This window comes from Malaclemys terrapin, chromosome 11 (assembly GCF_027887155.1).
Source record: "Malaclemys terrapin pileata isolate rMalTer1 chromosome 11, rMalTer1.hap1, whole genome shotgun sequence".
NCBI lineage: Eukaryota > Metazoa > Chordata > Testudines > Emydidae > Malaclemys > Malaclemys terrapin.
The window spans coordinates 75,365,221-75,379,185 of record NC_071515.1 but is presented as its reverse complement, the minus strand read 5'-3'; the positions used below and the strand labels follow the sequence as shown (position 1 = coordinate 75,379,185).

At 39.0% G+C, this 13,965-nt stretch overlaps 1 protein-coding gene across 1 annotated transcript in view; it reads left to right on the top strand.

The window, feature by feature from the left end:
- MAP3K2 (mitogen-activated protein kinase kinase kinase 2) overlaps positions 1-13,965 on the top strand; it is a 99,093-nt gene that overhangs the window by 65,317 nt on the left and 19,811 nt on the right. Inside the window, exons 11-16 of the mRNA XM_054044104.1 lie at positions 4,075-4,167; positions 5,357-5,563; positions 6,258-6,406; positions 8,203-8,334; positions 10,380-10,509; positions 12,415-12,592. Coding sequence (XP_053900079.1) covers positions 4,075-4,167; positions 5,357-5,563; positions 6,258-6,406; positions 8,203-8,334; positions 10,380-10,509; positions 12,415-12,592 — 889 coding nt within the window. The remainder of the gene's footprint in view (positions 1-4,074; positions 4,168-5,356; positions 5,564-6,257; positions 6,407-8,202; positions 8,335-10,379; positions 10,510-12,414; positions 12,593-13,965) is intronic.

The following is a 13,965-nucleotide window of genomic DNA, read 5'->3' as shown; positions in this document are numbered from 1 at the left end:
GACAAGCATGCGTGTCAGTTTGCTTCCTAGGTGAAGAAATCAGTGTGTACCTTTGGACTTCCAAGATAGACCAGACCAATCTTTTGTCTTTATTCATAAACAGAATATTCCCCTTCTGTTTGTTCCTTCTGGTCGATTTGCAATCTCTTAACTGACAGCTGGCTCAGTATATGTATAGGCATATATCTCAGGCATACAATACACAAACGGCCAAATGGGGAGATAAGTGTCTGTTACCTCCTGCCTGAAAGGAACATTTCTGAGGTGTGTCACCACCTGGTGACCTGCCTTAATTCCAAGACCTTAAGAACATAATTTTCAATATAGATGCATAACTCCTTAAGTATTATCCAAATAGTACAGACATTTTGCATTGATTGTAATGACTAGTGGCTACTGGCTCTCAATAGAGACCTCACATCCCACCCTTTGGTGAACTATTATGCAAATACCCAAGAGATCCCTGTGAAACCCTTTGCACTGTCTGCCAGTTGGCACCAAGGGATTTCTGGGTCACAGGATAACCAGATAATTTTTGCCTCTCATCAAAAGCAAGAGAGACATCTTTGTCAGGTGGCAGAGGACTAGGAGTCAGACCTGGACTATAGTTCCGGTTTGCCAGTGAATAGTTGTGTAACCTTGGGTGATTTATTTAACCTGTCTGACCCTTTAATTCAGTTTTTTTCCACATGTCCCATGCCTCATTCAATGCACGGAATAGATCAATCAATTAATGGGCAGCTATTCAATATTTTGTTTGATCCTCTTTGTTCAGTATATGGTCCTAAATCTTACTTAGTGCACACTATTCAACACTATTCAAACCCTTCTGCGAAGACAGGATTATTAATTTTGTCATAGGTTTTTCATTGGCACTCATCACGATAGTATTCAAGTGCTTCACAAACATCTATTAATTTATCTTCACAAAACTGCTGTGAGGTGACAAAGTATTATCCCCATTTTATACATGGGGAGCTGAAGCACAGATTAAGATTAAAAGTATTCTCTAATTTTGGGTGCTTAATTTGAGATGCTTGGACCTGATTTTTCAGAGTAGCTAGTATTATGTAATAGTTTTTATATTGAAGCACAACTCCAGTTGACTTGAATTGCAGTTGTGAGTGTTCAGAACTTCTACAAATTAGACCCCAGTGTCTCAAGGCAGACACCCAGAAAATGAGATGCGCACAATCAGTGGCCACCTGTGAAAAGCTTGGTTTAAGTGACTTGGTTAGCATCAGACAGGAACTCTGTGGCAGAGACAATGATGGAAGAAAATTTTCTGGGGCAGCATTCAACTGTCTTAACCACAGAATCTCCATATCTCTTCCTGCTATTTCCTGCCTCAGTCACTGCAGACCTTCCAACTTCTGCAACAAATGAGGCAGTAATCCTACAGCCAACAGCCTGCTTCGTTACACATCCCTAATTTGTCCCCAGAGTAGGTCTATCAGGTGTACTGAATGAGGCAGGAGTCCTGTGGAAAAAACAGTATATGATCATTAATTAAAGACTGTCATAATGCATACACATAAGGGAGCTTAATTAAGATTGCACAGGCAACCTTAATTCTGGCATTTCCTAACTTTTGTATGCTTGACTCTGCAATCTGAATTTTTTTTAAAGATTTTTTTAAAAAAACCTATGAAATTACACTTATACACACACACTAATTCCATCAGGTGTCATCATATTGAACCTTTAGATCATCACATCTCTGCCACTTGAGCTAACAGACTAAATGGTAGTATTAGGTTGTCATCCTCTATGTGGAGCAGCACTAACAAAAGATGAGACACATACGTTGGCAGTGGGGTTCACAGGTATTTGCTGACAGCAGAAATGTTGAGACTCGAGAATCTTGGGTTCCATTCCAGGCTCTGGAGGGGAGTGTCCTCTGTTGGCCTACTTCCTCAAAGCTTGACCCCTTATGCCCATTCCCTCCAACCTGTCCCAGTGCTGACTCTTCCCCACTCCTGGCTTCTGATCCCAGTCTCCTTGCTCAGTCAGCTCCAGTTTCTCTTTTCTTGTCCCAGCTCCTTGTCCACAGTCTTATTGCCAGACAGCCCCCATCATAGTCCTTCCCTGGATCTTCATACAATCTATATCTTTCTCCTGCCCCACCTCTGGTTCCCAGTCTCTCTCCCTGGGCTCCTCATCCAATTTCAGCCTCCAATCCCCACCCCCACCTCCTTGGCTCCATGTCCCAGTCTCCCCAACTCCTCGTCTAATCTCAGTGTTCCCTACTCAGACAACTGGCTACCAGCTCCTCCTCCTCTCCCGTTTCCCTCACCAACTCCCAGTGCCAGCTCCCAATTCCTAGTCTGTCTCCTCTCCAACTCCCAATCCCAGTTTCTCCACCTCCACCTCCAGTCCCTGTCTCACCAGGCCACTTATTCCAATCTACTCCTCTCTCTCCCCCATGGTCCAGTTTTTGTCCCTTTTGCATTCGAATGAGACAGCCTACTCCTCCACGCTGCCTGAATTCTGGCAGGAGAGTTGTTGAGAGCACATGAGAGACCAGCTACTTGCTCTCAGTTTCCATACCCAGCCTAGAGCCCCCAGTACAGGAAGAATCTTTCTGAACCTTTGTAGCTCTGGGTTGGAGCATGCTCAGTCAATCTTTGAGGATGGTGCATGTGAAGTCTGATTAGTGCTAGGAGCTGAGAGGCTGGAGCAGTGAGAATGGAATCTTTGGAGATTTTAGCTGCAAAGCTCTAGCTAGCAAGTCTCAACTGAGTATGTGAAAACCGTAATTTTTTGTAAAGGCTTATAACATAGCCAGATTTGGGTGGCTTTACCAGATGGCAAAAAGACATCCTTGAAACAAAGGTCACTCCTACCCCCTGCCAAATTTCAGAAACCAGCTCCAAAGCATGCAGGTGTTAGCGCATTTCCAAGAAAAAGTCACCAGAATTTTTTAACATGGTCAAAACAATATATATTTTCCCAGCCTCATTCTCAGAAACATCTAAACCCTTTTGGCAGAAATTTTCAAGACAAATTGAGCCTGAGGCAGACAACCAGCATAGAAAATGTCAGCCCAAATGGTTAAAGTTTGGCAACGTATAAGAAACTGAAAAACAAGGGTCTTAAAATGGCAAGTGTTGGACAACCCTTAATAATAGGTGGTGCAACCAGCCCGGCTTATGGTAGGAATTATGCAGTGACCTATGGATTAGTGGGTGGCAGACAACTAGATACACCAGTGCAGGAGGGGTTTAGCCATGGATGCTAGACAAACCCTTCTTATGTGTTGAACGTTAAATGAATAGAGATGCAGTGTTTCCATACACATGAAGTCTGTAGATGCCTTATAGATATTTTTACAGAAATTTATTTTTTTATTTATTAATGCAGATATCCCATCTCCTAGAACTGGAAGGGACCTTGAAAGGTCATCAAGTCCAGCCCCCTGCCTTCACTAGCAGGACCAAGTACTGATTTTGCCCCAGATCCCTAAATGGCCCCCTCAAGGATTGAACTCACAATCCTGGGTTTAGCAGGCCAATGCTCAAACCACTGAGCTATCCCTCCCCCCCGATTCTTGCCATGAATTTTTTTTTCCATTCAGCATAAACAGGACATTGCTTTTAACATTTCATGCAGAAAATTCCCACATAAACAATGCTGCAACTCCAAATAGTTTACTAACTAAGGGTTTTATATAAAAAGCTTACTTGCCAATTGAAGGAAAAAAATATATTAAGACATCATTTTCTGTTTGAATGGTATTGTAATTTTGTGCCTGCTTAGAAACAGATGGTAGCACGTTTGAGTGGATGTGATATCTAATTAAATTTATTTACTTTTTATTATTTTACTGTTTTATCATTTATAGGGACTAAAAGAACATGATTAGTAGGCTGAATGGTAATTCGCTTATCTTTATGTGCATAGCCTTCCAGTTTACAAGTCTCTTTATACAACAGTCCACTTAACTCTTAAGTGTAGGGTTGCTTTTTTAAAAACTTGTGATGCAAGACCGATTAAAATTTGGTTTGTTTTATGAATTTTTCCTCGTGTTTAAGTTTGCAGTGTGTGGTCATATTTTCTTTTTGTTCCCCATAGACTATGATATCCCAATATTTGAGAAATTTGGAAAAGGCGGGACTTATCCCCGAAGGTATCATATTTCATATCATCACCAAGATTACAATGATGGTGAGCATGGGACACTGTAACATTTTCAATATTTATTCTTTTTTTCAAAAATTAAGTTGAAAGAGTTAACGTTATAATCAGAAAATGTTGAAAAGAGAAGCAAACAGGTGTTCTCTCTGAAATAAAAGTAAAGCACGCTTAAAGTTAATCACAAATCTGCGTTTAGGTACCTAAATTAAAGTAGCCTGATTTTCAAAGATGCTGACTACAACAGCTCCTGTGAAGATGTAGATTAGAGCATTAGAGAATCATGGGAGCAGCTGTACATGGAAACCTTCTCTGCCAAAAGCCTATGCACAAACTATACAGAACATATAATGAATGCCATGAGTAATTGTGATTGTTTACTACCCAGAATAAACTTCGCTCTTACTCAATCTGGAATGGCATAGAGTAGCTAAGTTGTCGCTCCTGTTTACTGATTCTCATAATAAAAGAGGAGAAGAATATGTCATGAAATTGAAAAGCAATAAATTTAAAACTCAAAAATACTTGTTTACCTAATGCATAATTAACCTGTGGAACTAATTGCTGGAAGGTATTGTATTTCAAAACAAGATAAGACATTTGGATAATGAGTTGCATTAGATAGACAAAAAGGAGGGGGAGGAATCCATGCTTCAGGGTATGTCAACCACTAACTGATGGGAGCTAGGAAGAAACTTCTACAGGCAGGTAATTCCCATAGTGTCCATTATGGACTGTCTTTCATCTTCATCTGAACTTAAACACCCTCTGTGTGAGGATACCTCACTAGATGGACTATTAGAACTCTAGTGTATCTTTGGTTTGTTTTTCAGGAATACATATAGCCTCTCATAGCAGTGAAGATAGAAGTATTGTTCCCTTTGGAACTTGTCTCAATTTTCTTCAAACCATCAGAAGAAAGTGTCACTTAATTATGAAACTATTTGCAGGAATTTTAGATGTACTTATGCACTGCTCCCAGCTAGTCAGTCTTGGACTAAGTCATTAAGCTAGTTTAAGTCTGATATCTACAGGTAGGCATTTTGCACGCTTTCCCTCTCAGCAGGCTGAACCAGTAACTTTCATTATCATTCCATCATATTCTATGAAAGGTTTGAACTGTTGTTTTCAGTGCACACTTCATGAAGTATGCATACACCTATTGTTTAGTACTTATTCTTCATGGTACAGTATTATAGGTAGTCTTTGTGCATCATTACAGGTCGTAAAACTTTTCCAAGGGCCAGAAGGACCCAGGGGAACAGCTTCCGGTCTCCAGTCAGTTTCAGCCCCACCGATCACTCCCTGAGTACAAGCAGTGGGAGTAGCACTTTTACTCCAGAGTATGAGGAGACCCGAATGAGAAGAAGGGGAAGTGACATAGACAATCCTACCCTGTCAGTAATGGACATCAGCCCACCTAGCCGCTGTAAGTTAAAAAGGCACATTACGGTCTTCAAAGGAAAATTTTAAAAAAATCTTGTTCAATATATAATACACCAGAATTGACAAAATTACTAAAATACATGTTATTAAAGGCATACCCATAATATTACATTATTACATTATAATTATAACTTACATTATATTACAACTAATCACTACAGGTTTTCTTAACATTTAATAATGTTAATATACATCTGGACCTGAAGTAGTAAGATGCTTACCAGTCAAATAACTTTATTTGCTCTTGCTGCTATGGGTCGAATTTTTTTGTTTTGATAAACGGGGGACTTAATTAGTATGGTTGGGTGTATGTGTTTATACTAGATACGTATACTTTGTATTTGCTGTAGATCATGACTTGTTTTTAAAGGGTACTCTTAAAATACTTGGATGATTAAATGTATTTTAGTCTCCTTTTCAGGTACTTAGTAGGTACCTCAGATGTGTGTATCTTGTACTTATGTGTTTGGATGTACTTTTATGGATAAAATATAGGTTATTAGGTAGCTGACAGGATCACTTTTTCTATTTAGAGGAAATTTTATAAATCCATGCTTTTTACATGGAGCTTTAAAATTAAAAGTCTTTTTTCAAGCGTTTTATTTTTGTGTTCCAATTTTTATTGAACAAATGAATAACAAACTCATTCTAAAAACAAAACATACTTATATTTTCAGCACCACGAGCACCAACTAACTGGAGACTTGGCAAGCTGCTGGGTCAAGGTGCTTTTGGCAGAGTATATCTATGTTATGACGCTGACACCGGAAGAGAATTGGCTGTTAAACAAGTTCAATTTGACCCTGACAGTCCAGAGACGAGCAAGGTAAGAGACCCTAAAATAAATATTTGTAAAGGTATCACTGTAAGAGTGGTTTTCTGTATGGTCTAAACCGATGTTGCTTTTTGCTTTCACTTCATTTTATGAATGTTTGAGGATGTGTACTTCTATGAGTCTGTACGATAAAAAGACATTCTGTTTCATTAAAATCTTCATGAAAATAACTCAGTTGAATGATTATAGTATTACGTAGCACATGATTTCATCTTCAGATATATCTCTTTGAAACTAACATGTATTATCAAATTCAACACAGCCTGAGACTATAAAGCTAAACAGTAATCTAACACGGAAGGTACATTCTACAGAAATATTACTTCAAGTAGTAAAGTGAAAAATATAGGAACCTAGCATACATTAGTTTAGTTTTGTTTTATAATGATACCAATAGAGAATGTTATGATAAAGAACACTGTTTAATGGATATGACTGCAGTTACGTACAAATTGACATTATAGGTAAAGTCCAATGCCAATGAACATTCTATAATTGATCCCCTATATTGCTCTCCCAAGAGCATTGTTTAGTGCTTTTGTTGAGTATTTTCATATGTCTAATCTGAACTTGTCCTTCTTTAAAAACAGTTAGTCAGAAAAGAGACAATGTAAAAATGGCACCATGTTACTGCCCGGATCTTGTTTGTATTCCAAGTTGTAGCTGCCAATTTTACTGACAGAAATAAATTCTTCTTTTCATTCATTAGGATTCCATAGTCAGTCCAGTTGTGGGGAGAGTGGGCTGGATTCCATTGCGGTTTCTGCGTCATCTGCAGAATTGACTGGCTGACTTCCAGCTATAGACTCTATTACTGCTGATGGCATAGGAGCTAGACAGAACAAAGATTGACTTGCAGCTGTAGTTTTTAGTGCTGATGCTTTAAAAATAACCAATTTGCTCTGGAAATCATAGAGGCGGTAAACATAGAACCACATGATGCCATTTTTGCAGTAGTTACCTTTCAGAAGATACCCAAACTTGCCATTACTTCTTGTAACACACCCATGGCAACATCAAGAAAATTTTCTCCCTCTAATTTTAAAGTACCACAAGTGTTCTGTGATGGATAAGTACCAAGTTTTGATGAAGGGCTTCCACATGGAATCTCTGGAATGCTTAACATTCTAAATCATAGCTATTTTTAATTAACTTGTATAGGGAAATTTATAACAGGGAATAAATGGCTTTTCCACCCTTAACCGCTTCCATGCTATAAAAATAAATAATAAAATAAAATAGATCTGGGAGGAAAAAAACCTAAAATATGTAATTAATTGTGAACTATAGTTTAGATTGATAAATGTGTTGCTTATTTGGCATAACTTGAGATAAGCTTTTAAGAACTAATTCCAGTGATACCTGAAGGAAGACTTAATTTGAGAATTTTTCATCCAACTGAAAATTTGTAACATAATATTACAGTACAGCTCTTAAATTCATCGGCATTTTAAAATAAAGTACCTGACAGGTTCTTGTTTCTGAGTATGAGAGATTGATTCTTGAAATCAAAAGAAACTGAAATAACTGGAAAATATCCCTAAAGAATATGTAGAAGTCACACATTTCTTAGATTATGCTGTAGCTCTGCTCTCCCTCATTCTAGTGCTGATGTTTTCTAACAAGAAAATGTGTTAACTTTGCACAAACTGCAGAGTAAACCCTCTACTTAATTTAGATTCCCCAAAAGCTTCTCCATAAAGTCAGTCTCGTTAATAGAAATCTAAAAGTTGTGTGAGATGATTTGTCTCAACTATAGTAAGCTTTACTGAATATTTTCTTTTCAGGAGGTAAATGCACTTGAATGTGAGATTCAGCTGTTGAAAAACCTGCTGCATGAAAGAATTGTTCAGTATTATGGCTGCTTGAGGGATCCCTCTGAAAGAACACTCTCTATATTCATGGAATACATGCCAGGGGTAAGCAAGAGAGCTCATTGCAGGCAATCATTTCTAAAGAATGTGTGCCAAGCGTCTAAATCGGGATTCTCAAACTGAGGGTCATGACCCCTCAGGGGATCACAAGGCTATTACAGGCAGAAGGGGGGTTGCGAGCTCTCAGCCTCCATCCTCAAACCCCGCTCCACCTTCAGCATTTATAATAGTGTTTAATATGTTTTTAATTTATAAGGTGGGTCGCACTCAGAGGCTTGCTGTGTGAAAGGGATCACCAGTACAAAAGTTTGAGAACCAGTGATCTAAATGGATAAGATTTGCAGGAGCACAAACAGATGTTAAGGAAATGTCTGATAATAAATTGTTAACCAAAGACAGACAACTGCGTTATAACATTATTTGACTTTTGCCTACTGTAAATAATTGCTTATTAATTCAGAATTAGAATAATTTAGAGTACAATATTTGCGTGCTTCTGGCTGACTACTTTTTGCAACAAATGTCTTTTTAAAAACAGTTTTGTGAGCTTTTTTTAACAACTTTTAATCATGTATCTCAAGTTTAACATTCCTGTTTCAGTTTGCATCCACCTCCAGCTTGACCGTGTTCTAGAGATGCTTCTAACAGATGAGGGATACATACAGCTGCCTCTTAGCCAATTAGCAAGCCTACGAAGGGAGTATCACAGTAGCCATACATAGGACTCAGGGCCGGCACAACCCATTAGGCGACCTAGGCGGTAGCCTAGGGCACTAACATTTGGGGGGTGGCAACCGCGGCGGCCAGCTCTTTGGTCGCCCCAGTCGTCGGCAGTATTTCGAGGACGGGACCTTCCGCCGACTCAGTCGAGGGCAGTAGTTCGGGGGCAGGACCTTCCGCTGCCTAGGGCGGCAAAAAAGCTGGCAGCGTTCCTGGTAGAACTCCTGTTGACTTGGGGAGAGACAGATCAAGCTTGAGTTCTAAGGTTTAGATCTCTCTCTTAGTGCATTAGGCACTATTACCAGGTAACTGCGTCAGCCAGTCAAAGATGTTATGAGGGCAAAAACTAGTTAATAATAGCCAGCGATAAGTTGAAAATTAGATCTTGCCGCTGTCTTTTTGTTGGCACAGAGGTGTGTGTTGTACTGTCCCTCCTATCTGCCTACTCCTTTATGGAAATATTTTGCTTTCTGAAAACTGCAGATTTTCACTTATTCACAAAATAGAACAAGCAGACGTGAGTATAGTAAGATGCAGTTGTTTCATGTATCCCTAAATGTTCATAAATAATTGCTGCATTCTAGTTTGTTGTTGTAAGGCTGCACAGAAGAAATATTAGGATTTTAGATGAGACGAGGATCTCATTTTAGAGACTTCTAAGATTTTCTGAGATCTGGAGGACAGAGTTTCAAAGTATTCAGTTTTAAAGACATGTATAGTTTTAGGTTTTTGTCTTGATACTGTTCCTTTTTAACCCATTAAATGTGCGTAATTTAAAATGGCCAACCCAAATTGTATTAAGATATTTAGAAAAACATCAGTTGTAGACTGAGACTTTTTTATGCCAAGTTTCTGCCTGTTGTTTTATTGAGACCTAAAAGTTATCAAATAACATTTTTTTAAATGTCATGCTCTGGGCTGTCCAGTGCGTTTTTCACTGTTTGTTGTCTCTCCGAGTGTAAGATGGATTGGGTACAGTCAATGGCTGTGTCATGTACAATGCCAAACACAGCATCACGTAACTAGTAAATCTCTTAAAAAATCCTGCTTAGAATGAAAATACTCTACTGTATTGCCTGTACAGTAGCTCAGCGGCATTTACACTATTTGGTATTTTAAAAACTCATTGTCTGATAACATTTCTGTGTATCGTTATGCTCCTGTTAAAGGCTGAATCATTTAGTTTAGCTGGAGATATAACTGCTTATGTGAATTAAGCTGATCCGGAGAAGTTACAGAGCCTTGCATCTCTAAATTTCTGGTACAAACTTCATACAATCCAGTTATTTTTTAATAATGGTTAAAAGATAGAATAATTTATCATTCTTAAAAGTGCTGTAATTATTAATACTTTTTCTTTTTGGCCACAGGGTTCCATTAAGGACCAGTTAAAAGCATATGGAGCACTCACAGAGAATGTGACCCGAAAATACACACGGCAGATTTTGGAGGGAGTTTACTATTTGCACAGTAATATGATTGTACATAGAGATATTAAAGGTAATTAAAGAAGAGATGTGAGTGAGTTCTTCTTTCTCTAGTCCAAATAAGCAACATGACTTGAAACTTTTGACGCTTCATAAACCAAAGGGAAATTATTGCAATAAACTTAAAGTGTCACTGCTAAGTTTGTGATGCCAGAATATTGGCTTAACTTCAAGTAGTTCCATCAGGATTTACTTCACTAGTCCAGTCTTTGTACTGTTTTTCAAATCTGAAAATTGCCAATGTTGCAAATTAAGAAAAAAATGTTTTAGTGAGTAATAGGATACTAATAGGGATATATATGACTGTTTTAATAGCAGGACTTTTCAAAATGATGTTTATGAGCAACAATCCAGAGAACACAATGTTGAAACCCTTAGCGAGCGTGATTAAATCTGGTGGACATAACAATATCATAGCAGCTAAAATTGCTACATTATTTTCCTGTTTGTCAATATAATTTTTTGTAAATTTCAAGGTGACAAGATTTAATCTATCATGCTTATACCAAGTTAAATAAATTTGTAAACATTAAAGTATGTCATTCCGTTTGAACATGAGATGAAGATGCAGATTTTCTGAGTGCTCTAGGCACTTTCCTTCCTTACTTCACTTCTTTCTTACCCACCCAGTTCCCTTTTATTCATTCTTAATGTAAGATAGATTTGGCAAGTCAATAACGTTCTCAGAAAGTCCGTAGAAAGGACCTCCATAATTCTCAGGGGTTGCAAATCAGTGTCAGGGAGTTGTGGCCCCCCTGCCATTTTTAGATTGCTAAATGGGGGGGATAGGTAGTCCTGGTTAGAGGAGTGAAGACCCCTAGAGCACTCTGATAATGGAAAAGATTGAGAAGCACTGAGTTAATCCAGTCTTTTTTTTTTTCCCCCAAATTGGTCAATTTTTGAAGGATATGGAGACAACCTGCAAACTCTCAGATGACAGAGGTGCCCCTAATATTCTGCCCTCTGAATTTTGACTTGCTTTTTGTACATTAAACTAATTCAAATGTGACTTCATCTAAGATTAGAATCAGGCTCCATATATTCCACAGCAAGAACTCCTTAAATTCTGCAGCAACATCACTTTATTCTAAGGCCATGAAATAGTCTCTTGTCCCCATCCCCACCACTACTGCCAGTACACACACAGCTGTGGCTCAGAGTGGAAAATATTCATTAATGTAAAACTTGTTCATGATCATCAGTGGTGGGATTTGATTGTTCTCCGGGTGGCCCAATTCCACTACCTGGGCCTCAGATCCCAGGATAAACAACGAGGAGTCCTTGTGGCACTGTGGGTTTTAGCCCACGAAAGCTTATGCACAAATAAATTTGTTAGTCTCTAAGGTGCCACAAGAACTCCTTGTTGTTTTTGCTGATACAGACTAACACGGCTACCATTCTGAAACAGATCCCAGGATGTTGCCCAGAGAACTCAGCTCAGATCCTCCTTCTCCTCATAAGAGTCAGGAAAGTTGGAAGCAGCTAGTTTTAGCAGTTTACCTCCTAGTTGTCCTAGTCTCTTGCTTCCTAGCTTACCAAACTACACTTCATCTCCTCCTGGTCCTTAGATGCAAGCTGCACTCTATTTGAGTGAGACAAATAGGGCAGGTTATGCCTCAGGACTATATTATTCAGACTCTCTGCAGATGCAGGTAGATGACACTGCATCAGTTACACTTGGTTCACATTTCTGAGGGGTTTTTTCCTGCAACCATAAGGGCTAGAAATATTTTTTAAAATGAAAGCTCAGATTCTAGAGAACAGTTCTGAGGCCAGGGGCAAGTTCTGTGCCATGTAATATACTGGGTCGTTATTATAATGCATCAGTTAAATGAAGTGTGTGTTGATGCCATTCACGCTCATGCAGTTTGATGGGCTTTTACTGAATATAAAGCAGAGATTTTTCTTTTTCTTCCAGGAGCAAATATTCTGCGGGATTCAGCAGGCAATGTGAAGCTAGGTGATTTCGGTGCCAGCAAGCGACTTCAGACTATCTGTCTCTCTGGCACGGGAATGAAATCTGTCATGGGGACTCCATACTGGATGAGTCCCGAAGTTATCAGTGGAGAAGGGTATGGGAGAAAAGCAGATATCTGGTATGTCAAAGAGCTATTCTAATGAAAGAAAGCTACACACTACCCCAGAGGAGATGGTTTCACAGCAAAATTTAAATGTTCATTATTTTAAGCGTGAGCGCTCTCATTATGTGTTTTTTGGTTGCCCAAGGTGAAAACAAGCTGTGTAGGCAATAAAGAATATATTTTGGGGGTGGGAAGATCAGTTAACACTAAACAGATGCGTCTTTGTTTATCGGCAACTGTGCTGACTGACTTAGGACCACAAGAGAAGACTTTGGACCAAGCTCACATGAAGTTAGGCCTATAGGGCATACTTGTAAATACTAGAGGGGCACTAACATAGGAAAATGTCACAATTAATTCAGTTCAGTGATTAATAAAAGTTACCTAAGTAGCATTTGCCCAAACCATATCATGAATACTACCATGTTGAGAGGGGAAGAGTCTAATTTGTTTTAGTTTTGTTTCTTCCTTCTGCTCCCTTATATACTAAAGGTCTCTACCATATGTTAACTGGGTGGATTACATGTTGAGTTTACTTAGCTATCAAGCAAAATATAAGCACCAACATATTTTATACTGAAGCTTTTATTTAAAAAAAGAAACTGCAGCATTCAGAGCAGTACAGCTAAGGGAGCATTGTGATTTGAAGAGCTCTTTGAGTGAAATGACACTGAGCAATTTGCAACTGCATTGTACTCTGGATGCTTGATACTCAAAAGGTCTCATAAATTAATAATTTCATTTATATAGTGTGCCATTCCCGATCAAAATGCTTGGGACACAGAACACACAATGAAATATCACTGTCTTTCAAGAATGAGAATAATTCTTCTTCTTCGAGAGATGTCCCTGTGGGTGCTCCACTACAGGTGTTGGTGCGTCCCTGCGCCTTCGCCCGGAGATTTTTGCAGCAGTACTCATAGCGGCCACGCATGCTCAGAATCTGCCCCCCCGCTGTGACTCTAGGGTAATAGAACGCATGCGTGGCCGGTCTCCTCAGTTCCTTCTCAACCGTCCCCGGCCTGAGACGGAGCTCAGCAGACTCATTAGAGAATCCTTCACTATTGCCTTAATTATCCTTTAGAAACCAGTTTTTTCTGTCAGTTTTCTCTGTTAAAATAGTTACTTACACAGTTTATCTTAAAAAAAAAAAAAAAAAAAAAAAAAAAAAAAAAAAAAATTTCCTGTAAGCCGCGGCTATGCCGGGCTCCACCGGTTTCAAGCGCTGTGCTATTTGTAAGGAAGCTATCCCGTCATCGGACGGGCACTCAAAGTGTATAAAATGTTTGGGGGAAGCTCACATTCCCCCAAAATGTGCCCACTGCTGTAAACTCAGCTCCAGGGCACGGAAAGACAGGGAGCTTAAACTCAAACTGCTCCTGCTTCAA